Raw genomic sequence first — 25119 nt, 5'->3', positions numbered from 1 at the left:
CTGCGGTGGATACTTAGGTGCGGAGCACTGTGGCGCCTGGTCATTTAGGTGCTATTCCTAGTAAAGTCTGCAGGTTATATCAGGTTGGGCAATGCTTTTCACACAAAATGTTATTCTTATATTTCAGACTTTCAAACATCGAAATCGTTCTACAGAAGTTTCGTTCGATGTCAAGCATATTGAATCCTTTCAAAGGACCGGCTTTGAAGGCAAGCCCGGTCAATTGGAAGTCATGTCTCAATCATTGATAGAATCGGCTACGAAAGGAGATTACCAAACCGTCTATTCAATATTAAAAACTGGCCTTGTGGATCCTAATGTGGCTGATGCTACTGGCAACGTGGCGCTCATTGGAGCAGCGGTGAATTGCCATCACGACATTGTTAATCTACTTCTTGATTCTGGAGCAAACGTTAATCAAGTTAGTACACTCGTGATCCATGCTTTGCGCGAAGCACATTTGAATCGTTTCCAGAACGCTTAGTAGGCTATGTCCTTTGCGTGTATGTTACTTGTGAACCCATGCACCTTGCTTTGCGCTTATCAGTGTAAATGTCTTGTAAACCTGGGAGGGAATTGTTTGTGTGTGAACTCAATGAGCTGTTAAAGTTTAATAATTAAAACACATTGATAAACTGTTTTCTTGATGACAATGCTTATACGGTATTCAATTCACGTCGGCTGCGGTGTTGCCACGAATTCTTGATGGACAGCTGGAGTATACTGTATTTATGGTTGTGTCTCAAGCGGATCACTTAAACCCTATTCATTATTTGACACGCCAAAAGATAAACACAAAGTTTGACTTCCTTGATTTTACATTCATTTACTTCAAATCTTTAAATAGCGCATGTAATTCTCGATATGACAAAAATCTAGCTTCAAGCAAATTAGCAAAATCATTTCACTGATGCTTCTAAATGTTGAGTTGATGGATTGCTAGTTGTTCCATCGATGTTGAGTTGTTTGTGTTTTTCAGCTCAATGACGAAGGCATGTCTGCTTTAACGGCCTGTCATATTTTTTACTACCCCGTTGACCATTTTAAGCCAAACCAGCCAGAAAGAGCTGCCAATGCGTATAGGGAGGTAATGCCAAAAAAGCTCACTGATAAGAAGAAACCAGAACCAGTTAAACGAAGAGCCGCTTCCACCACCGCAGTTGCCTCAAAGGTGAACATATTTGTATTTAAAGAAAGTTTTTGTAACTTGGCGATGAAGTTATCTTTAAATGAGCTGTTAAAAGGGTTTTTAAATTGTCTAAAAATTAAGTTGTCTAAAAATATAGGACAACTTTTGAAAATCCCAATCGAGTAAACCTTGTCAAAATCACAGTCAATTATTTATTGCTTCTTGTTAGTGGACTCGTTTATATAGTATACAATAAAGCTTTGGTAGAGAGTTCGCTTTGTTGTACCACAGACAGACAAAACAAAGTATTTTCAATGAGTTTAAAACATGACGTGGTTTAACATGATTTATTTTTATCCCACAAAGAAAATACAACATAATTAAAATAAACTTTCTAAAGTTTTCGACACATCCTTATGTCCTCATCAGGAATTAATTTACATCCGCAGTATTCATAAAAGTAAAAATATCTAAATTGGACTGTACTATACTCCGGAGTGAACAGCACAAACTCAACAAGTGGTACAAGAGTGATTATGAGGAAAATGCGATAAAAATCATGTAATGTGTGATAAAAATATGTTAAACCGATTAAAGTTAAGTAACTTTAAAGTACTTTGTTTTTGTGTCCTTTATGTATCATGCCGGTTTCATCTTTGAAACCTCAAGCATTCTCGGGCAGACAAAGCCTGATTATTTATTTATGGGGGATTTTACTTTCTGAACCGCCGCAATTGATTTGTCACGTATCTTGTCGGTACTGAAACATTTGTTGTTATATGAAATTTATTTAATTAACTATAGTATAATAGGACAGACTGCCTCTGAAAATAAAATATGCGAGGACGAAATTTTTTTATTGTATAACTGACCACTGACCAGTATTATTGTGTTGATGTGTTAGCCTTGTAATTCCCGATTTTCATTTGAACTTTTGCTTTTTACTATCTTCAAGGCTGAGGAGAATTTTCAAAAGCGCTATTCGCAAGATGAAGACCGAGAAAAAAGGGACACGATGCTAATATTTGCAGAGAATTTCACTTCTCACCACAAAATTTCGTCTTGCAATGATTTCCATAGTTTGCTGCAAAAGATCGGTGAACTGCCACCTGGTAGAGAGTCTGAACAAAAAAATATCGAAACTTGCAAAAGCGATGTGAGGTGTGTATGTTACATAATGATTGAAGCTGCTTGTACAACTGCCAATTGTTTAAGAAACGTGTTGTGGAACATGCGTGTAAGTTCTGCGCTGAAAAGGAGTTACAAGTTCAACCAGATATTATTTACAAGGCTGCGGATTCGTAGTGCAATGACAAGAATTGGTGCGGACTGCCTATCCTAAGAGGCCAAACTAACTATCTGCAGCTTCTCTACGCCAACAATTTAACGAATCTTGTTTCCCATATTACGAGGGTTGGAGGCCAAGGAGTGTCTATTGTGTTTGATGGCATTTCAAACAAAAATTATTGCCGCTTGGTTATTCTTTAAAAAGCTATTGCTGACGTACCTACAGCACACTACACTCAATACATTCTTGTTGGTGTTTTTAACTTAAAGAAGCGTACAGCAGAGAAAAATGAAAATGTATAACTTATTAACTTAGCTTTTCAAGAAGTTAAAATTTTTAAGTTAAACTTCAAGCCTTTTTGCGTTTAAGTTATTTCCCAGGTTATTGAGCTGACAACTGCCTGACAATAATCAGGTTCTCAAACCAGGGCTTGCTACGAGGAAGTAACTTGAGGCGTAAGAATCAATCTCAAATAATACCACGAGTAAAATACTGCAGTCACGAAGGCATTTCACTTGTTAATTTTTTTGCTTAAAGAATCATAAAAGCCCACCGGGAAACCTTGTCAGCAAAAGCCCGAAAAAGCTCTTTTGACGAAAAAATTGCAGAATTAATGAAGCTTGACGACATAGAAGCGACCAATCACGATGCAAAAACAGAAGCGTCAGAAGGTCAGGAAGGAGAACGTAGTTTATTGTTTGTTGAATTATTTCTGTACAAATGATTAACTTGTAATCGTGAAGATTCCTTATCATATAACGATGGGCCTGGAAAAGTTGCGTATTGAATAAGTTTTTATGCTTGCGATCATTAATACTTCGATGCATGCATTTTAAATCTTTGACTTCCATCGTGCTTCATGCAAACTTAGGTTGTAGTCAATTGTTATTTCAACTAAGTTTGGAGGTGTGTGTCTTAAAAATTGTGTGTTTTCTTATTTTAAATATTTGATGTAAGCTTTGTTATTGCACTTCATATTTTTTTCTGTTTTTGGCTCATGGGACAAGCTGGTTTTTATTGTGGACTGTCCCAACAGGAAATTTAATTTCAGCGATTTGTGAAGAGTGGCTAAGTTGTTAGTTTTACGCCCTCCGAGAATACGCTGAACTTGGATGGGAATGATCTGCGAGTGGCTGTCTTGTTGTGTTTTTAGCCTTTTCTCCCATTATGAATGAAAATTCACCAAGCACAGTTCAAGTAAAACTGCTGGTAAAATTTATACGTTGCTGTTATGTCAGATCAACCGACGTTTGATTCCGACCTTAACCAGATTGATTTCAACTTGGACGTTACGGATGAACTTATAGAGCAGACAGCTACACTTCTCAGCAGGAACCAGAGAGCAGTGAGCGGTGTTTCCACTCGTGACGGACGGGCAATCAGTCTTGGCACAACTGCTGCGTTGGCTGTATGGAAAGCAGAGTGAGTGGGCTCATGTATTCGCCTAGGCCAGGCTTACTTAACTAATGTTAACAAAGGTCCAGTCTGACAAGTTGAATATTTTTAGTGGTCTGGTGAATAAGTTATTTTACACGCAAACATGAAAGTTAAACTATCAGTACCAGTAGCCTACCAAACCTTTTTTAGGTAAAATGTAACTTGACTTGGATTTTTGACAAAGCGTTTGGGGGGCCCCAGCTACTAGGATAATCACAGAAAAAAATGCTTTCTCCCAGTAGAAATTTATTTTAAGAGGCCTTAAAACGTTGCAATGAAGTTATTTTTCCAGAAGCCCGAGGTCTCACATCAACATCCAGAAGGTCCGGATTTGGACCGCGGTCCGCTAGTTGAGTAGCCCTGGCCTAGGCCCTAGTGGATAGATCGCCCACTTCAGTCTGTTGGTGTGGGTTTGATAATAAATGACTTGAAATTTTTTCTTAAATAATTAATTTTAGAATAATTAATATCTTAAATACCACTAAGTATTAAAAGAATCGACTTAGGGTAATATTATGTTCAGGTGCATTTCTATATACCTGGGCTAGTATGTTTTGTTTGGAATTCAGAAACTATGCTTTTATAGCTTGATTTGCTGAAATGAAAATGATTGAGTTTGCTTTACTTTTAATTTTTCATTCAGGCATGAGCAGCTAAGATCGATGATTAATCTTCTTCTACAACGTGGAGCTGACCCAAACGTAGGTACTGTCCCCTATCCTGCTTTGTTCTTTGCTGTGAAAGCTGGAGATGTTGAGGCTGTCAAAGCTTTGCTGGACAAGGGTGCCACAACTGAACACCGCCTTTCTGACAAGGTATTGAAGTAATATTATACTAGGGTTCTTCAAGTCAGGGGCACATTTCCCTCCTTATTGGTTTACTGTATTTATCATGGGATAATTTTACTGGAGCAGAAGAAAATATACTTAATGATGGATCCATTGATTATGGTTCAGAAGTAACTTGTGAGCTAAATTTTTCAGATAACCGGCAAGAGATAGCGATTGAGAATCTTTTCTTAATAAATTTGATCGCTGTGTAGTCAAACTAAAAGCGATCAACTTTAATAGGTTCTGACCACATGTGCTAAAATGCGGTTAATTTTTGTTATTAACATACCTAATTAAGTCATGAACATTGAACATAACATTGCACTAAAATCATCAAATCATTGTATAGTTTTGCTATCTAGTTCTTGGGTTTCACGATGCTACACATTGCTTGTGGAATTATGTGCCCGGAAGGGGTTGAAATAGTTGCAATGCTGCTGAATGCAAACGCCGATCCAAATGTTGTAGCCAAGGACGAAGACGTTCCATATACTCTCGGCAAGCAGGTTTGTTTAAACTGACTTTAAATGAGTCTTCTGTATTATATTAAGTTTGTGCAAAGTGTTGTTTTTGGAATAGAACTACACGATTGTGATATTGGATGTTTCCGAAAGTAAGGCAACCAATCGATTGAAATTCACCGTGTTACTGTCATTAATATAACAGAGTTATTAATTAGCAGTTAATTTGTCAAAACCAAGAGTGACATAAGCCGGAAACTTATGCCATTTTTGAAACTTGACTTTTGAACAAAAAAGACAACGTATAGCTTCTGTTCTAATCATTTGTTATAAGTTGAGTTGTCTAAAAATCAACAGTGTACTATTACCAGATAAACGGAAACAAACGTTTGAATTTGATTTAAAACGTAGCAGTTCTACCGAGCAATCAGCATGAAGGAACTAAGGTTTCACTAATACTAGAGTGAGCATTTTTCTAGCCATGTCAGTGTAGCTTCAGTTACACAGTTAAGAAAAATGTCCTGTATTAGTGATGCAAAAAACATTAGGACAAAGGTCTTTAAAAGACAAGACAAATGTTGTATCCTCAAGAAAATTTCGTTGAAGCACTAATGCATAAAATATAAATTTGTGCCCTGGTAAAATGACTGGTGAAACTCAACCTAAACTCGATGCTGTTCATTCTTGTTATACGCGGCTGTCGAAAAAAAATGGAATGCGAAATGGAATGTTGCGATGATTTTGAAATCAAGAATTCGTTGTTGAACATTGAACAATCTAGAATAAATTTAAAAAATGGCTTCAAAATACATACAGATTGCCTTGTTTTTGACTTTTTTTTTGATAAAAAGTAATATTAAAAGTTATCATTACTTTAACCGCTTGTGGATCTGTCGGGTTAATGAAAATATGGTGTTCCTCAAGGCGCATAAAAAGTACTCGATAAACAATTCTCAGTGTAGTTAGTGTTTGTTGTTGTACAAATTTTTGACTTTTATGTGAACATTGTTTGGCTGCTTTGGTTTGTGACCTCAAATGTAAAACAAAGGAAATCCGGTTAAATAAACAGACTTTCATCTATTGTGAGAACACACTGACATCTGTACGTGACATGACCTACATTGAAACCAACAAACTCATTTCAGTAAAGTAGGCTTTAATAAACTTAAAACGTGAATATCCTGCAATTGAAAACTAGCTTTAAAGAATGTTAACAGAAAGTATTAAATGACAAACTAAAACAAGACTCTACTTAAACTGCCGATTGCACTGCTACACTGTTAACTGAAAACTAGAGAATGAACCAACACGAAAGAAACCAAGAGAAGCCAAGCCAGGCAATCGGCAAACCCACACTGCGCTGTCGGCAAGAGAGATGTGGTGCGTGACTACACGCGCTACACCACATTCTCCCCCGCCAAATAAATTTCGAAAAGGACCAGACAAGATGTTGACTCAGAAGCCATATCTTTCTGGTGACTTTCGAATTCTAGTAGAACGTCTCAAGATTGGTGTACTGTTGTCAGTAAACCCTTCAATCCTTCATTAGTTGATATGATCGGGTTTGTAATATCACAAGTAGGCCTATTGTCTTCGCGAACGTCAGTAGTTAAATTCGAAGGAGCGTCTGTTAACGGCGTGTCATAATCGTTTGTTAGTATGTTATTGATTTCAGGTTCATCCGGCACATTTAAGGTAAGATCCGTCGTTGTAGAAAGGCGTTCTTCTGCATCAACCTCAGTTTGAGGAGAGGGTGCCAAATCCGAAGTCAAAACAGTCGGCTCTCTTCCACTTTGATATCGTACACGAGCATAAGTAGGATTCGCATTGAGTAATATTACTGGATCACAGACAGGTTCACCTTTATTACGCACAAAGCGTCCCAATAAAATTGTTTTACCGGAGTCCAAAAGCCACGAAGGCATTGCCATGCCATACATGGCTCGTCGTGCAAATGAGAATAACCTCTCGTGGGGTGTTTGATTACTCGCGACACATAGCAATGACCTAATGGAATGCAAAGCCTGTGGAAGGACTTTCTCTCAATCGTCCTCCAGAACATGGTGCGTTCTCAAAAGAAGTTTTATTGTTTTTCATACCGTTTGGTTTGTCCTTTCGCACTGTCCATTTCCTTGAGGATGGTACGGTGATGAGCAACTAGTAGCTATTCCACGCGTAGAAAGAAAATCTTTGATCTCTCGGCTAGTGAAAGCAGTTCCTCGATCACTGTGGATGTAAGCAGGGAAACCAAACAGGCAAAATAAGTTAGTTAAACAATCAATGACGGACTCGGAAGACATTCTTTTGCATGGAAACACAAATGGTTAGCGACTATATTCATCTACAATCACTAACAAATAGGGCTTCAAACCTTTAACAGGACCCTTGAAATCAATAGATAGTCGTTCCCATGGGTGCGTAGCTTTGATAAGAGTTCCTTTCTGGCAAACCTCTTCAAGTGTAGCGATGTAGTCAGTGACAGTCTGAAACCAGAACTTGAAAATAGTAGGAGCGTCAGCGGAGTTAGGATCAACTGAAAGGTCTTTAGGACGAGGAATATGTCTGTCCATCTTTCTGATTCTTGCTTGAATAAGTTTATTAAATAGGCATGACCTACATTGAAACCAACAAACTCATTTCAGTAAATAGGCTTTAATAAACTTAAAACGTGAATATCTTGCAATTGAAAACTAGCTTTAAAGAATGTTAACAGAAAGTATTAAATGACAAACTAAAACAAGACTCTACTTAAACTGCCGATTGCACTGCTACAGTGCTACACTGTTAACTGAAAACTAGAGAATGAACCAACACGAAAGAAACCAAGAGAAGCCAAGCCAGGCAATCGGCAAACCTACACTGCGCTGTCGGCAAGAGAGATGTGGTGCGTGACTACACGCGCTACACCACAGTACGGTGTGTTAAACGACACCTGTTTCGTGAACAACATTACGATTGTGTTTTTTTTTTTTTTTTTCTAATTTTAAAATTTTTTATTTTTCAAAAATTTTAAAATTTTTACTAAGGATGAAAAGAAAAGTATATCGGAGCTGTGTGCGGCCTGCAATGCTATATGGTAGCGAGACATGGGTATTGAGAGAGAGTGAACTGGCAATCCTGAGAAGAACGGAAAGGTCAATGGTGAGAGCAATGTGTGGGGTGAAAACGAGAAGGGAAAAAAGGACTGAAGAATTGTTGGATATGCTAGAGATGAGAGAGACCATAGACCAACTGGCAAGGGCAAATGGAGTAAGATGGTATGGACATGTGATAAGGAGGGAGGAAGGAAGTTTTCTTAGAAAGGCACTAGATCTAAAGGTGGATGGGAAGAGGAAACGCGGTCGTCCAAGAAGAACGTGGAAACAACAAGTGAAGGATGAGTTTAAAAAAGTCGGACTGAAGGAGGAAGATGCAAGGGACAGGGTAAAATGGAGAAAAGGGATTAAGACAATTGCTGCGCGGAAACAATCGGCCACCCCCACTTGTGGGGAACAAACCGACGATGGATTATGATGATGATGATGATTTTGTGTCGTGAAAAATAAGCTTGTCGTGAAAAGCTTGATCGTGTAATTGACTTGTAGACCGTATAACTCTTAGGTTTCCAAGATCGTTCATAGAATTTACTAACATGTGATTTTAGAAACATTGCATCGTGATTGTTAATCTCCTGCTGAGTTATATTTTTATTTTTGCTTTGTGATTCATTTTTGTGTTTTACATTGCTACAAAAGCTTCTATAGCTAGCTTCAACGTTTAGTACATTTTTGTACTTTATTCGGTAAAACAACCTTGGTACTTGTTCAAATAAAATGCTATAACGTTTGATATCTATTCGTTATTGACACACTGCAGTAACTTTTGAACTGCAGTAACAACTGCAACAACGTTTCCAACACCTTATATAACTCTCTGAAAAGTACAAAAACATGACTTCCGCTAAACACAGCAAAATACTTATAAATCTCTTTGAACATGATGATGATGCTAACAAGATAGCTAAAATGTTGAAATTGTTTATCAAAATAAACTGTGATAAACACCTATACCTAAATGCTTTCCATCGGCTGATGCGTCATATAGACTACGAGTTAGAACATGAAATTTGTAATAATAGTAATGAATGTTTTGGTGTAGCGCTGTACCCATCGCAGCTACACGGGTATCTCTCAGCGCTTTACAATACACGCAGTTTCAAGAGTAGCAAATGCGACCAATGTTTTACAATTTCCTATGTCTTTAGGGCAATTACGAGGACTCAGATTATGCGAGCGGAAAATTTTATGCCAGCAAAGATTTTTTGAACTTTGACAGCCAATGGATAACTGATGGGTTGAAGCTGGTACACGAATCTGGAAGAACACCTATTCATGTAGCTTGTGACCGAGACGACGATTACGAGGTTTCAGCAAGATTTATGTAATTCTAATTCTATGTGTTAACGTATTGAATTTTTAACCGTATTATTCGGTACATCCTACAAGAAAAGTCGTGTCATGCCTTACCAGGTTTGTCCACTTTTGGAACTTTGTGTTGAACTTTCACAATACACTGTACATTGCTAATAAGATACTGTAGACATCAAGCTTATCAATTAATTAGTTTTTAAGACAGTGTGTTAAGATATGTTTTACTATTCATGTGTAGTTAACGAGATAACCCGATGACCTGCAAAAATTATTCAATTAAGTCTTGAGCCTTTCTTGGACACCCTGCTGGCTATGAAATCCACGTTGTCGATTTTTATACAAACTGTTATTGCAGAGTGCTCGGAAGATAGTACGATTACTTTTAATGAAGGGAGCTAGTCCTGATGTGGTTTGGAGTGGACACTCTCCTCTGTCAATCTCTGTGGCTTCTGGCAATGATAAGGTACTATTGGTAGCGTTATTCATTGATCCTCTAAAACAAATTTACAACATTTTTATCAACTGTACGTTTTCAGGTTTTTACGTCAATTTTTTAGCTGTATGCTGATTGTTTCTATATTCTCTTCCAGCTAATAATTTAAGAATTCTATAGCTTGTAACAATTTCTTGTCATAACTGGACATAGGGTCTTTACCGGGGTGGTCACTGCAGACGTTAACATTTAAAATTCCTTTCAAGCTTGATAAAAGTTGTTTTAAAAGGTTAAAAATGAGTTGCTACTTGATCTAACCTTGATTTACTTTAATTTGTAATAATTAGTGATTTGTTTTTTTCCAGGCCATTGACGAGCTCCTTTCTTATGGAGCGGACGCTAGTCTTCCTTTGACTCGTGGTGTTGGGAACGTGCTTTGCGCCACTGCTGATCCCAAGCATGAGCATAAGAGGAGTTTAGACAGGAGGTTAAAGCTGGTAAGAAATCTTCACACGATTTCTGCAAAAATTTGTCTTACATCCCTGCTACCGCAAAATAACTTCTTTTGGCTGAGATACATCACTTTAATATTATCACCGGGAATTTATGTATTCCAAGATTGACAAGCTGATAGACAATGGAGCCAATATCCTTGCACCTGTCAGCTTTGGAGCTAAGAAATTAACCGGCACCGTGGTGGATTATGCTCATTGGATGTTTGTGACGGACAAGCGAATAGCACACACTCCCTATCATGCTCTGTCCGTTGAGGTAAATACAAGTAATGTTTACAAAGAAAGTCACGATTTTACACAAAAATATTAGCGTTATTTTGCAATATTGTAACCCTTTTGGTGGAATTATCTGGTTTGTTTGCTAGGAGCGGGCAACTTACACTGCTCGAAAGCAAGTGATAGCTCACCTGGGCGATCTTTTACGTGAAGCTGCCATCAAACTGGAGAACAGCAGATTAAAGGAAGAATTTAAAGATGGAGTGAAAAGTAACAACTTTTGTATTCATCTGAAACTGTTATTAAAATGATTGCTGACATAAAATATTAAAAATTGTTACTTAACGCTTAAATATTTAAACAATTTATAAAGTTAAATCAAAAATGGGTGATGGGCACTTCCTGTTAAAATATGATAGAGCTTTTACATTTCCTTCAAAAAAGACATTCAGTGTTCAATATACAGTATGTCTCTCATACACAACCAACGGCAACTCAGGCAGAGTTAAGAGGTTAAGGTTGCAGGATTACTGCCACTCTGTGAATTTTACAATGTTATGCCTGGCATAACAACTTGTCAAAAGATATTGTAGTGAGTGTATTATGGAGGTATAGAGCAGTGGTTCCCAAAGTATGGGGCGCGTAAGGTACAAAAATTGGTTGTGCACAGACGATCCTATTCCACAAAAATGATAGTGATGTAAATTTATCATTGACGTTGTTGCCTTGTTGGTTTTATCAAATCTGGTTCGATATGAAATGACCTTGTTATGGTAAGGTCTTACGCGCTGTCGTGCATCTATAATGAAATGAAGATTTTCCTCAACCAGAAAAACCATCGCCATGACATTCGGTTGTAAGATAAAAAGTGCTCAAGCTATGCTACCTAGAATAAATCTCCGCAGCAGAGAACACTGAACGACCTTGCCACATCAATGAAAGGCAGAAATCAAAATATTATCGGTCTCTCTGAGAAACTGTCTGCCTTCAAAGAACGCTTGTAAATTTGGAAGATGAAACTGAAGCATCGACTGCTGCTACTTTTCTATCAATGAATGAGTATCTGTAGAAATGGAGTCAAATCATAATTGGTATGTTTGATATTATCAAGCCCGTCATGGTGGAGCATTTGGAAAGCTTTATCGTAGAATACATTAATTACATTCCAGAGAAAAATCTAGCACCTCAGCTGTGGGTTAGGAATCCGTTTCTGACAAAGATTGACAACTTTTTAGAGAATGCCCCAGGACTGCAAGGAGAACATCATGACAAGCTTCATCGACAGCTGTTTTCTACAGCGTCACTCGGAGAGTTTTGGACTTGTATCAAAAACCTGTTGGGTAATAGCTACAAAGTAACGACTTTTCTGCTCTTATTTGCGATCACGTATCTGCGCGAGTAAAAATTTTCAGCGCTAACTGTCATTAAAACCAAGTCTCCCAAAGCCCCGAACCTGGTGGTCACGACTAGCGTATTTGCACTCAGTAAAATATAGTCGTGTATTGAAAATATTGCCAAGAAGAAACTTCAATTTCACATATCGCACTCTTCAGTGATTTGATTGCAGGAAGTACATTGTTTTATTGTAGATCACACTCCATCTGGTTGCCCGTGTATTGTCTACAGTATAGCAGCTACAGATTGAAAACGAAAATAGTTGAGTGCTATAATTGTCCACACAGGTTGTCTACCTTGAGTCGCAAGATTTCAACCAAACTCAGGTTTGGGTCGCACACAAAAAAATTGGGAACCACTGGTATGGAAAGTTAGTTGCTCATTGTGTAGATATAATTACAATCTTGAGGTACAAATATTCCATTGAGGTAGTTTTGTCGAACGCATTCTATCCAAAGCGAATTTTCACTTAGATATGTATTGTACGAGCATTTAGGATACACGAATATCTTCAAATGCCTAATGCAAAGAACGACTATTTTTTTTTGCAAACAAAAGTTACCAGCTTTGTATGTGAAGCACCTCCATTGCTAGATGAGTTTATTTTTTGTCGTATCAATAATAATGCAAAGTGATTCAAGATTTTGATAAAGTTAACTGTAAAGCAAAGTGCGTCTACCAAGCATATCATGAAGTGTCTTGAATTAAGACACAACGCATGCTGTTTGTGGGATTCGAACTGAAGATCTTTTGAGCGTCCGCGAGGCGCTTTCACATCTTGATCATGCGCCCGTGATATTTTTATGAACCTAGTACACCACAGTTGGACATGGCTGTTGAGACCTAACAAAAATTTAACGCTTGATAATTCTTTCATCAGCTTACCCAATACTGCAAAAGATATGGAATGACGCTCAATCGAAGCACTTCAAACCACCCACAATAAGCAGGAGGTAGCAACAGTGTTTAGTTGATGAGAGATGTAGTCTAGACCTGTCTAAGATTTCGAAACTGTCGGCTTGATTTGGCACCGACTGAGACCTGTTCACTTAATTAGATTGTTATGCAAAACGGCGATGTATTTCGAGTCTCCTACCTGTCAGCAGTTGGGTCATTTCATTATAATACAGACAAAATTTCAAAATTTGGGCACCACCTAATTTTTTTATTGGGTTAAAACGTGCTTCTCACTTTTCTGAGAAGAATGGTGCAAATTTGATGAAAACCACACAGGCGGTTCTCGAGTTATAAGTGAAATAACCCTTGGCCACTAGGTGGCTTTATAGATAAGGAGCAGTAGAAAAACGGCAATATCTCAAGAACCGCTCAACATATTTGGATAATTTTTAGCTCTACCCCCATGTTTTCTGGGGTGGGCTATATGTTTATGACCATTAAAACAAGTTTTGGCTACTACTTTTTGAGGTAAAAAGAAATTGACCTCTTGTCGTTACGCACCAATAAAACCATGATGCGTAACTTAAAAAAAAAATCTTTTTTTTAATTAGATAGAGAAAAAATTGATGAAAAGTTTGGCAAAAACAGAAAACTGCTAAAGTCTCAAAGTCGACGTGCGTAACGACAAGAGGTCAATTTCTTTGTATCTCAAAAAGTAGTAGCCAAAACTTGTTTTAATGGTCATAAACATATAGCCCACCCCAGAAAACATGGGGGTAGAGCTAAAAATTATCCAAATATGTTGAGCGGTTCTTGAGATATTGCCGTTTTTCTATTGCTCCTTATCTATGAAGCCACCTAGTGGACAAGGGTTATTTCACTTATAACTCGAGAACCGCTTATGTGATTTTCATCAAATTTGCACCATTCTTCTCAGAAAAGTGAGAAGCACCTTTTAAGCCAATAAAAAAATTAGGTGGTGCCAACCAATGTCTGTATTATAATGAAATGACCCAGTTGTGAACTGAGTAAATGGCAGTTGTGCTGAATTAGCAGCTGTGTTAGCAGTATTTCAGCAAGTGGCTGAAATTGGCAAATGACGGAACTGAGAAAGCCGAAACTTGGCACGTCACAAGTCAGCAAGTTTAGTTTAGCATGCGATGACCAAGCAAGTCCGATGCTAAGTGAAAATCTCTTGCTCACTTGGACAGTAGCTGAAATGTACTTGCTGAGTTATCGCTTGCCGAGTGGTCCAACGACCATTTATTTTAAAGTGAAGAGAATGTCATCCGGATTTTTACAGTTACGTCAGTGCAGAAAATCAGTTGAGTGCCAGCCAGATTAGAGCGTGGTTTATGTTGAACAGCTATTTATCAGATACAATGATTTACAATTTTGGTAAAGAGGTCACTTTCTTCAACCACAGACATATACAACCATAAACATATAGCCATAAACATATAGTGAACAATGATTTAGTCTATGACAGGGGTTCTCATTTTTTTTTCTACCCGCGTGATGATAAAAGGCACAAAAGTTTACGCGCCAGCTTTGTGAATAACGGAGATAATTGCAGATATTTTACTCCCTAAAACAGCGCTATTTTTCGGTAAAAAGGACGTGGCTTATCTCAGGGGTGCCCAAAGCTTTGTACCTACATGCCGCGTGTTCTTTTCGCGAGTCTTGACGGACTGTATTAAAAGTTTTTTATGTTTTTAAAATTCGCCTAAGCTTTAAGATTGTATATCCTAGGGCCCATACGGAGCCGCATATATTGTTCCCGCCGACCGCACTTTGGGCGCCGTTGGCCTATCTATTGGAAAGAGGTTAAAAATTCAAAACAATATGTCAAACAATACAAATCGCAAAATACAAAGTAGTTTACCAAAAATTTTAAGAAAAAGAAGAGGTGTACCATTGTACTTACAAACACCTGTCGGATTACCCCATGATGCGAGAGAAAGATCCACAAAGGATACAAACTACTTTATACAGGTTCAACAAGTGAAAACAAAAAGATCAGCAACGTCTCAAGCACATGTGAAAATTGCATGACTTGACAACTCTTTTTTAAGATTTGAAAGAAAATGCCTAATATGACATTATCAACTACAGACAGAAGCCAACTGTTTCAATCTTAGATCTCTTCAGTGCAATGCAAAAAAAAAAAAAGATTCGGATTGTGTTTTCATTCTTCCGATTGGATAGTTGTCTAGATTTTTAGATTGATTTTTATTACCAACTACATGTCATACTACGGTTGGGATGTTGTATTCCATTTTTGGGTTGCTGATAGACTGCCAATGCTTTGCAAACGTTGAATTTTACTTGACAAAAAAGATTTCTTACAGACCCAACTTCTTTAGCAGACCTGGCTTTTAAACCTGTCGATAAACGGGCAATGCAATATTCAGTAAAATGACAAATGACAAGGCAAGTTATAAAAGTTTTTTCTTCTGGCTGGCGATCATATTTTGTCCAAGATTTTTCTACATACACAACAACAATGTGTGATCATTTGCTGCCAGACGTAAAAATTACCAACAAATCCGGTTGATTGTGCAATTACTTTTCCTAAGTTTTTAGTCACCTCGAAATTTCGCGTTCCTCACTGGTGGAACATGGTTTGCGACAAAATAGATTACACGATTGTCAGTATTCAAATGGCCACATTAATCTGTGCAAATAAAAAAGCGTGTCATAATTGCGTCATTATCATGCGATGGTGACGCAATCTTCTGGTTGCATTTCAGGCTCCAATCCCAGGCAAGCATCCCGCTTTCTGTACACTGGAGCAGGAGCAAAGCCTCCTTCGACCAAGCCCGATCCAACATCTTGGGACACAGCAGGAGGAACAGCACCATCCGAAGACTGGATGCAAAAGAATCATATTCAAGCGTCGCGAGACCACGGCACCTGCGACACCATCGACGAGGTTTTAGGTGTCCCAGTTAGTCGTGTCAGCTTTGTACGTCCTAACGAGTAAGTTCTGTTGTGTTTTGAAACCTTGCTTTTCTCTCTGTTTTTTTTTCAACTTGCCCCTAGTTTACATTCGTTTTCCGCTGTACATTTTTAGGCAAAATTGGAATTAAAAAATATTTCAGTGTAAAATCTTACTGGCACCAAGAACTTGAACTGTGATTTTGAAACCTTGTGGGTAAAAACTTCACAGCTGATTACAAAAGCTTTTGCTCTTGCAATTTATCAAACTTATCATTGTTTCTAGCACTAGTTGCTACGTTCATCTGATGAAATTAAAAGTAAAATTAACAACAAACAAGATGGTTTATTGCTTCACTGACGTTTCGCGCACCATGACAATGCGCATTGCGCATCCTCAGAGCGAATAACATACAAAATAAAATTTCACCAGGTTATATACTGCAGTGCGATTGATCAGATGAACGTAGCAACTAGTGCTAGAAACGATAATTGTCCTGATGAACACCCAAACTTTTCAGTATTCAAACTTATCATTTCCGGAGTCCGGTCCGACATTGCGCTTTGGAAAGATCGTAGGAAGAAAGTGCCTTTGACTAAATATATTGAAGTACACAAGCTTCCGCCCGAAGCAGGTCAACAGCAAATATGACGTTGTTTTTCATTATTATCATCAAAAATCAGTTTTGTCCCTACAAGTGAAGGGGGCCGATTCTTTTGTTGCAGTGAATTATTTTTATCTCTTTTCTTCATAACATTCCTTCAGGTTCGTCACATCTTTCTCCAGTTTGACCGTGTCTGCCTCATTCTTTCCATGTTCTTTTTAAGCGACCCCATTTCCAGCATTGAAGCCTTGTTAAACCGCTTGGTACCTGCTACAAATCCTGCAATTAAACTGCTTATTACTGAAAGGCAATTGAAGCACTTTCTACATACGCTCTCAGTTTGAACAGTTTTGCAATACTCGTGTGACCTTGAACCACCACTGTAGGTCCGTTTATCACAACTGTGTAGTTGATACACTCTAATTGCAAGAAAAGATTTCAAGAAGTGTTTCTTTGTATATTGCGGGATCTGACTTCAGTTGGCCGATCTAACCAGCTTCATGTCAACGGTAAATTTAATGGGCCATCGAAAGATACAAAAAGCTGTAGCAGGCTCTTTTTGTAAACTTTGCATCTAACTGCAAGGGAACCTTTATTAACAAAATTTTGAAGAGATCTTGGTTCAAAATAACCTAAAGGTTTAAATCAGCAAGGTTTTATTAACGCTATTGTTTGCAGTGGAGAGGAGATTATCTCTGCACCAGATGACAGACAGCATTCACCTAACAAAGACAAATCATTAAAGAAACGGCGGAGATCTAAAGTTGGTGCTACAAGGTAGAATCGAAGGTCGCTTTGTCACTTTTCGTGCTGTCTTATTACAATTACTCACTTGCAAAGTAGATTTAATTTATTTAAAATTATTCAATCAACTCCACCATGTGCACCCTTCATACCAATGTAGCTTCCAATCTAACCGTGAGACTTCCATGTTCCAACTATAGTATACAATGTGAAAATTTTTCGAAATATTTAGCACTTTTAACTGTTTATTGTAAACGTTATTAAGTTAAGTACATTACTACAGCACTTGGGCAACATATTTGAAAATTTTTCTTGTTATTTAATTGATTTCTGTCGTATTGTTACGTGACCTAGTGGTGTTGACCGTTGCCGGTCGTTTGGTCGACAAGACATTTGGTTGACAGGACATTTGGTCGACAAAACATTTGGTCGACAAGACATTTGGTCGACAGGACATTTGGGTTAGGGTTAGAGTTAGTTAACCCTTACCCTAACCCTAAAATGAATCGTTCTGTCGACCAAATGACCGGGTACCGGTGTTGACAACGTGAAATTCATAAACATTTTGATTACTTCTTGGCATTTTCTTAGAAAACCCCTCTTTCGATACTGCTACGACTGTGGCCGGTCAGTCGGTTTACGTCTGACGCCTTGCTCTCGTTGCCACGAAGTGTTCTTCTGCAGTCGATCTTGCAAGATGAAATCATGGGAAGAACGTCATAAGAATGAATGCTTAAGAGTCGAAGGTAAATCGGTTTGAGCTCCGTATCTGAAGTGTAACTTGTTGAAACGTTTATCAAATTGTTTACTTTGAAACAAGTTTTTAAAAGAATTCAAGTACGACCTTAAGCCCGAAGTTTACTCGTTTCGTTATCTTGGTGACGCACTTTCCACAGAAGGAGAATGCGATTACACAATAAAGTCGCGTGTAAAAGCCGCTTGAAAAGCATTCTGAGAACTGTTGCTGGTCAAGATCACGCCACCTATCTTAGGAGACGCGTGGGAAAGTGTATCACGCTTGTGTGCAGAGTACCATGCTTAACGCTACTTCTTATGAGGCAGCAATTCAAGCAGTATATTCCAATTTGTTGTTCCAACCAGTGCAATGTCTTTATATCAGGGTCTATGGGATCCACATGTTCTGCATGTCGAAACACTGGACAGTGATTTGTGATGTGCTGTGCTGTTTGACGCTCACCACTAACACAGGTTGGTGAGTCACACAATCCCCAGGAAAGCATATTGTGTTTGAAGCGACCAACACCAGTCCAGTACGGAGGCGATTCAAAGCCATCCATTTTTTTCTTGGCAAGTCTGAGCCAGGTGGTACTTTAGTGTCTGGTGTGACTTGGAACTGGTTGGGCCGTGAGATGGTTTCCTAGCTTGCTGCAGTTGAATGTGGAAGGCCTGACCAAGTCTATCAACGCCACTGAGGCCTGGGCTTTCAATAGACCAAATATTTATCGTCTACAGCGCATTGATAGAGCTATGATGCGACAAATATGTGATATCAAGCCCAAAGACCTAACTGCAGTGCAATCAACCGTGTTGCTGGATCGACTTATTTACAAATTCCAGGAAGACGTGGGGTTGGTCGGCCAAAATTTACTTGGGAAGCGATAATACTAAAATATCGTAGAGAATGGAATTTATTGGGATCCGACCCTTGTGACCGTGTGAAGTGGAGAGTCGACGTGCAATCTGCCATGCGTGCAGCAAGCCAATCATCTGAAGTGATGCCTACAAGTGTAGAATTTCCCCGCAAAACCTGCACGTTAAAAAACAAATCCCGACTATGATGATGACTTGGCTAATGTAGCTTTGCCGTTCCTTGGCTGTCAGTTATTTATCAACTTAAGTAAATATCGAAATTGGCCATATTAACCAATACAGCTATCCCAATCAAAATAATTTCAAGAAATTTTTTTTTCAATTGAATGAGGTTGTTCACCAGGCACTTGGCGCGTGCCATGATTTATTCATTGATATTTTAGTATACGTATGGGAATCTTGTGCTTTGCTTGTGCTAACAGGGTTTTCAAGCAAAGGTCCTTTGGGCCAATTTCATTGTTTGAGCTTTCTACTATAAATAATATATTCAAATGTTTATGGTGAAATGTCACAAGACATGATAGTGATGAAAACAACTTTACTATACCACCAATTGTTCCGTTCATGTTTTTAACAATCACTGTATTTTTAAACTCGTGTAGATTTTGGAGGACAAAGCCCGATGCCAACCCCTTCTGAGATAGCTGCTATTTTTGCTGATCATACTCTCAGTGAAACGATGGAACGAGCAAAAGTGAAGACAAATTCTATTGTAGATACTGTTCTCAGTCAACAACTGCTCATAGCTGAAGAAAACGTCTTACTGGCAGCACAAAGAAGCACTGCTGGCACCCGTCAATCTCGAGTCACAACTGGAAAAGCTTCAGCAAGATTTCGAGGCAAAGAGTCGTCGGCTACAACCAAACGGACTTCCACCGTCAAGTAATATTTCTTTTCTAGCTATGTGCATGTTTGAAAGATGCAGTTTGTGTTTGTCTTGAGTCGCAACAAAATATCTTTAGTTCATAAGTAATTAAGCATAAGTATTATGTAATAAATAAGTATTAAGACGAGACAAGCAAAGAGGTCGGTCTCAAAATGAATTTGACTAAAGCACAAGTTATGTTCAATCACCATGTCAAAGGAAACCAAAACATTACATTAGATCAGGGGTTCTTAACCTTTTTTCCCTTATTACCCATTTCTGTCCAGATCAAAGTCCCATTACCCAAAATCTAATTTTATCTATTTTACCATATTAAAAATATAAAACAGCGTTATTCAAGATGATGATGATGCAAGGGACAGAGTGAAATGGAGAAAAGGGATTAAAACAATTGCTGCGAGGAAACAATCGGCCACCCCCACTAGTGGGGAACAAACCGACGATGGATTATGATGATGATTCAACAAAAACAACATTTAATGCAAAGAACGGCATCAATAGTTTCAGTGAGACATTTGCGCTTTTTTTGTGTACAATCGATACAATATTGGGTGCGATTTTGGATACCGGTACTGCACAAAGCAAATCTGACTTCAGATCTAGCAGCTTGTTTGGAAATTTTGACTTCAAAGCAACAACACTTGAAAATGCTGATTCACAGAGATAAGTGGAAGGGAACATAGTCAACAATGTTAGTGGTTTTGCACAACTTTTGGATATGCTTTCCCCATCATTCCCCAGAATTTTCCCAAGCTTTCATCTTCAAAAGAATATAGCTCCCTCGTCTCAACACTAACTCTAAATGTACACTTAGCTATTTAAACTACTTCAAACAACTGCTAACAGCAACGCAGCCATCAAGCTTGCTCATAAAACAACTGTAACTGAACTGATTATACAAGAAAAATCTTACTATTATGTCACAAAAATGAAATACATAAAACCGGCAACAAAAATGATGCGAAAAATAAATCACTATGACGAAACAATTCTAAAAATGATAAAATATCACTGCTTGTTTGGTTGTTTTGAACGGACTCAAACCATAAAAAAAGCATAAGTAATAAAGCAACTTTACCACTTACAGCTGTGACATTGTTTGTTACATCTATATTTATAAATATTCTGGTTCAGCTGATTACCCACCTGCTGTCCTGAAATTACCCACATGTGGGTAATTACCCATAGTTTAAGAACCACTGCATTAGATGGAGCCAATCTCCCAAACGTAAACGAATACACTTACCTTGGCCAAGTAGTAACCACATCACCTGATAAAGAAGCATTACACTTGGTTGGCAGGCATTTGGAAGAGCGAGCTCAATATTTAAAAGTAAATTACCGATATCAATGAAAAGAAAAGTATATAATCAATGCATTCTCCCAACAATGACGTACGGAGCAGAAACAGGGAACTTAACGAAAGCACTAACACTCAAACTACGCACTGCGCAAAGATCATATGAAAAAGTACTCTTAGGCATTACATGGAAAGACAGGAAACTAGCCAAATGGACACGACAACAAACACAAATCAAAGATATCATTCAAACAATAAAAAGTTTAAAGTGGAATTGGGCAGGACATATCATGGGAACAACTGGCAACAGATGGACAAGAAGAGCTACTGACTGGATACCGCTTGACAATAAGCGCAAAAGAGGGAAACAGAAAACAAGATGGCGAGACGAACTCTACCAATTCGACAAACACTGGACACAAACGTGCAAAGACAGACAAAATTATAAAGATATGGAGAAGGCCTTCATCCTGCAGTGGAACAACAATGGCTGACAATGATGATTAAGTAATTAAGTATTGTCTGCGATAAGCTATTTAGATCGGTACAAAAGTTCACTTTGCTCTGGTTAGCTTTAAACAAGTCAAGTCAAGTCAATTTATTTTGTTTTAACAGCGCCATATATTAACATATAATCAGAGTAAAATGTAATTGTCAAAACAATGCATTGTACAACTGTTGGTTAGATTATGGCGCAATCAGGATGGTAGCGAAAGACCATAAGCAGTCATCTAGTCAGCCACCACCCCATCACAGTAAATCTAACTACACATTCATACACACTAGTGTGCAGAGGCAGGCACACTACTTCATTGAATAAAAAGGGTTCGCCACTGAGATTGAAAAACAACTACTGTTGGTTTGAATCTGCATTCTCAGACTGAGTAAGCCGAGGATGAAGATTCAAACCAACGACCAAGAATTGACCAACCACCAATAATTAGTGATTGTGTGCTATAATAGGCTACAGCACTTGCGAAAGTTTTCCTGAAATAACGAGGAAAAACGTGGATACCACCACCGAATTGCAACAATTTTTATGTGAAGCATACAAAAACAGGGCAATTTGATACTAAATAACTGTAGAGAACAAATATTAATAAGTACGATATGATGATATAGGCCTACTGTAAAGGTAAGTTATCCTTTGTATTGAGCACTTAAGGTACGCATGTATATTCATGTAACAGTTGGTTTTTGAGATTTTTTTTAAAGCAATGGAACGGTAAATCTTTTATATCGTGTGAAATTTCACTCCACACTTGCACACACATGAAATGGAGTGTTTTTTTGCCAAAGTTTGTTTCAAACCTGGGAAGAAAAAATCTGGTTTTAGCCTTATGTCTTGTATCATGTTGATGTATGTCGTCTAATTTAACAAAGTAGCCAGAGAAACATGCTGGCAAAAAATTATTTTCGTACTTGAACATGAACTGTGCATATGCCAGCTTTGCAAGGTCACTCACTTTTAATACCTGAAATTTGCTGTACATGTAGGTCGTCGAAGTTTTCCTGTCACCAAACAAACACGCTCTAATAAATTTGTTCTGAATCACTTCCACCCTGTGTACTAAACAATTGGCCATTGTGAAAACTTGTAGTCTACATGCCATAAACATCGGGATGGCTTGGTGTCACACACTACTAAATTTGTTTTGAATGTTGGTGTCCGTTACATTCCGCTAAAAGTGTATACCAAGCCCTAACTTCCCACGTGGTTGAACACCTGGGTCGAGATACTGCTAACAAGAGTAAGGTTGTGTAATTGCAGTAGCAAACCACGTGTTTGATTTGTTTCTTTCAGCGTGTCGTTTTCAACTTTTTGTTACTCTTAGCTGCAGAAATTGCAGATTTTAAATCGTACGGCGTACGCAATGAGTTAATTTTGTCAACACGTTTTAGATTTGCAAGATGCTTTTGTAATTTTACATTTGTTTTTTCAATATTTTTTCCATTCTTTGACTTGTAATTTTCACCAGTATTTTAATACATAGCCTATAATTTGTGAATGTTTTTGACAGAAAATCATCGAAGGGCACAGAGAAGCCACGTGTGCGGCGATTCAGCAATCAAAACCCGGCAAGGGTTTGTGCAAAGACTCGATCTAAAGTTGGAAAGAGCATGGAGTTTGGGACAACGGGCATGACCCTGGCCGAACTTGGAATAAGAGAGAACTACAGTTTTGAATGAAATTTCCATGCTACCTACATATTTTGCACATGCGATGATGCTGCAAGTTGAAAACGTGGTCGAGATTTTTTGCATTTTGTGTTCACCTCAAAAAGTCGTAAGAAAATATTGCTTCATTGGTGCAGAGATAATTTTGCTCTCCTCATTCGTGTTTTCGTATGTTTTAAAGAGAATTGTTTTTATTTGACATCTTTAACCACGCTTATAACTCTGAAAAAACAAAACAATCCTAATCGGTACGAAGTCATTGAAGTTTGCTAACATAGCTAACATGATAAGTTTGAAATGTGCAATCAACATTTTGAATCTACTGTCAATGTGCATCTTCAGTTCAAAGTAGATAATCTCAAAAAGTCCTAATGCATTCAGGCGATACTCTAGACGTGACAAAGCACAAAAAAGAAAAAACGAGTAGGGCCCATGTCTGGTGAGGGCCACTCTGTTAAGACGCGGCATTTGTCCATTCCATTTTCTTGAAATCGTAGCAAATGTTGTGAAACCGAACGTTTGTTGAGTTGTATTTTGCAAACACTGTACTTTGAAACTTAAAAATAGCTGCTTTTATTTTGTATTAGTTTAGAATCTGTTGTTGCAACCTTTTCAAAAAGTCAAGTCCTGACATCTACACTACGTTATAATAACGCCTATGGTCGCAACTGACTTCATACGTCTTGTCTGAGCATGCAGGAGGAAATGCAGAAGTGTTTTTGATCAAGTGAAACAGCAATGAGCATAGTTTTTGTTAAAAAACGACATTGTAAACAGCTAAAACGGTTTGTCACGGAGCAGGTTCATACATAAATTGCGACGGCAATGCACTTTAAGTTATACCTCCCAAAGAAAAATGTTGCACTGGATATTTTTTTATGTTTCATGCGTTTTGTTGAATATTTTAATGCTTGTGAAAACATTCTACTAGTGCGCCAAGGAGTAATATTTTCAGACAGTTATTGATGGTTTAAATAGAAACCACTGTGCATTACTCATATTAGGTTTGTGGCTTGGTTGTATAACGAAGACTGTAGCAAATAAATGTTTGTCTGCTGTACTGTTTTGGGTGCCAAAGTTATTGTTTTGTGTGCCATGATATCGATTTTAGATGTTCAATTACTGTTACTCTCTAGCACCGCCAGACGGATATCAAACGTTGTTTATTTTGTCGTTGTATGTCTTGTGCCATTTTGTCGCTATGTGTTTTTCTTAGAAGCGTCTCTGTAAAAAATGTAGAGATTTTTGAAAAAAAAACATTGTGGTGGTTTCATGAGTTTCCTATCACAAAAGTAGAATTAATCTTCAATTGAAAGATTTGATAAATCTAAATTGCTTTCAGCGGCATGCACTTTCCTACTGGGAAAGCCTTTTAAGCCAAACTTGGTTGTAGGTTACAAGTGGAATTTTTTTGTTGACGTCACAGTATAGGTTCATGCTTTGACAGCCTAAAAATGTCTATCAACTGATCTAAGGCTTTTCAGATCACTTTTTATAATCGTGAGTAAAAGAAAGTGTTTTACACACATTATGAAACCAGACGCAATAGCCTATTCAATATCAAGTTTGCTACTGCAGACTTGATGTTATAACATTGATCATTAGTATTGTTGCAGGCATATTCTAACAGCAATTTTCTATTCCACACCAGACACTCGAAAATGTATATATAAATTTTATAGTTTATTTGATGACGTCACGTAAAGTTGTTGCATGAAGCAAGCACATAACAGGAATCAATTTCTCGATCCATGAAATGAATAATTGATAGCTTGAGAACCACATCCGCAAGGTTTGACTTGAGGGACTGCAGTTTGTACGATCAAATGTGCAAAGCGGCGGTTC

The 25119-nt window shown here is 38.0% G+C and overlaps 1 protein-coding gene across 5 annotated transcripts in view; it reads left to right on the top strand.

Moving 5' to 3' along the window:
• The window catches only part of LOC145787063 (ankyrin repeat and MYND domain-containing protein 1-like), a 37193-nt gene extending 12247 nt beyond the window's left edge, over nucleotides 1-24946 (top strand). The window contains exons 3-19 of one of the 5 annotated variants that reach the window (XR_014291360.1): nucleotides 128-421; nucleotides 980-1171; nucleotides 2085-2290; nucleotides 2955-3088; nucleotides 3656-3839; nucleotides 4498-4669; nucleotides 5047-5190; nucleotides 9389-9547; nucleotides 9910-10017; nucleotides 10353-10484; nucleotides 10606-10758; nucleotides 10868-10988; nucleotides 11954-12058; nucleotides 12994-13066; nucleotides 15764-15992; nucleotides 17234-17332; nucleotides 17891-17932. Coding sequence is in view for 2 of the 5 variants with exons in the window: in XM_082598777.1 (XP_082454903.1) it covers nucleotides 128-421; nucleotides 980-1171; nucleotides 2085-2290; nucleotides 2955-3088; nucleotides 3656-3839; nucleotides 4498-4669; nucleotides 5047-5190; nucleotides 9389-9547; nucleotides 9910-10017; nucleotides 10353-10484; nucleotides 10606-10758; nucleotides 10868-10988; nucleotides 15764-15992; nucleotides 17234-17332; nucleotides 17891-18045; nucleotides 19513-19792; nucleotides 23118-23286 (2931 nt within the window). In the remaining 3 variants the exon portion in view is untranslated. Of the gene's footprint in view, nucleotides 1-127; nucleotides 422-979; nucleotides 1172-2084; nucleotides 2291-2954; nucleotides 3089-3655; nucleotides 3840-4497; nucleotides 4670-5046; nucleotides 5191-9388; nucleotides 9548-9909; nucleotides 10018-10352; nucleotides 10485-10605; nucleotides 10759-10867; nucleotides 10989-11953; nucleotides 12059-12993; nucleotides 13067-15763; nucleotides 15993-16471; nucleotides 16586-17233; nucleotides 17333-17890; nucleotides 18046-19512; nucleotides 19793-23117 lie in introns of those variants that run through there. The other 4 variants (XM_082598777.1, XR_014291362.1, XM_082598789.1 and 1 more) reach the window with 4 other exon arrangements.
• The last annotated feature ends 173 nt before the right edge of the window (nucleotides 24947-25119 follow it).

Source organism: Aplidium turbinatum, chromosome 2, assembly GCF_918807975.1.
Source record: "Aplidium turbinatum chromosome 2, kaAplTurb1.1, whole genome shotgun sequence".
NCBI lineage: Eukaryota > Metazoa > Chordata > Ascidiacea > Aplousobranchia > Polyclinidae > Aplidium > Aplidium turbinatum.
This window is presented reverse-complemented; position numbering and strand designations above follow the sequence as displayed.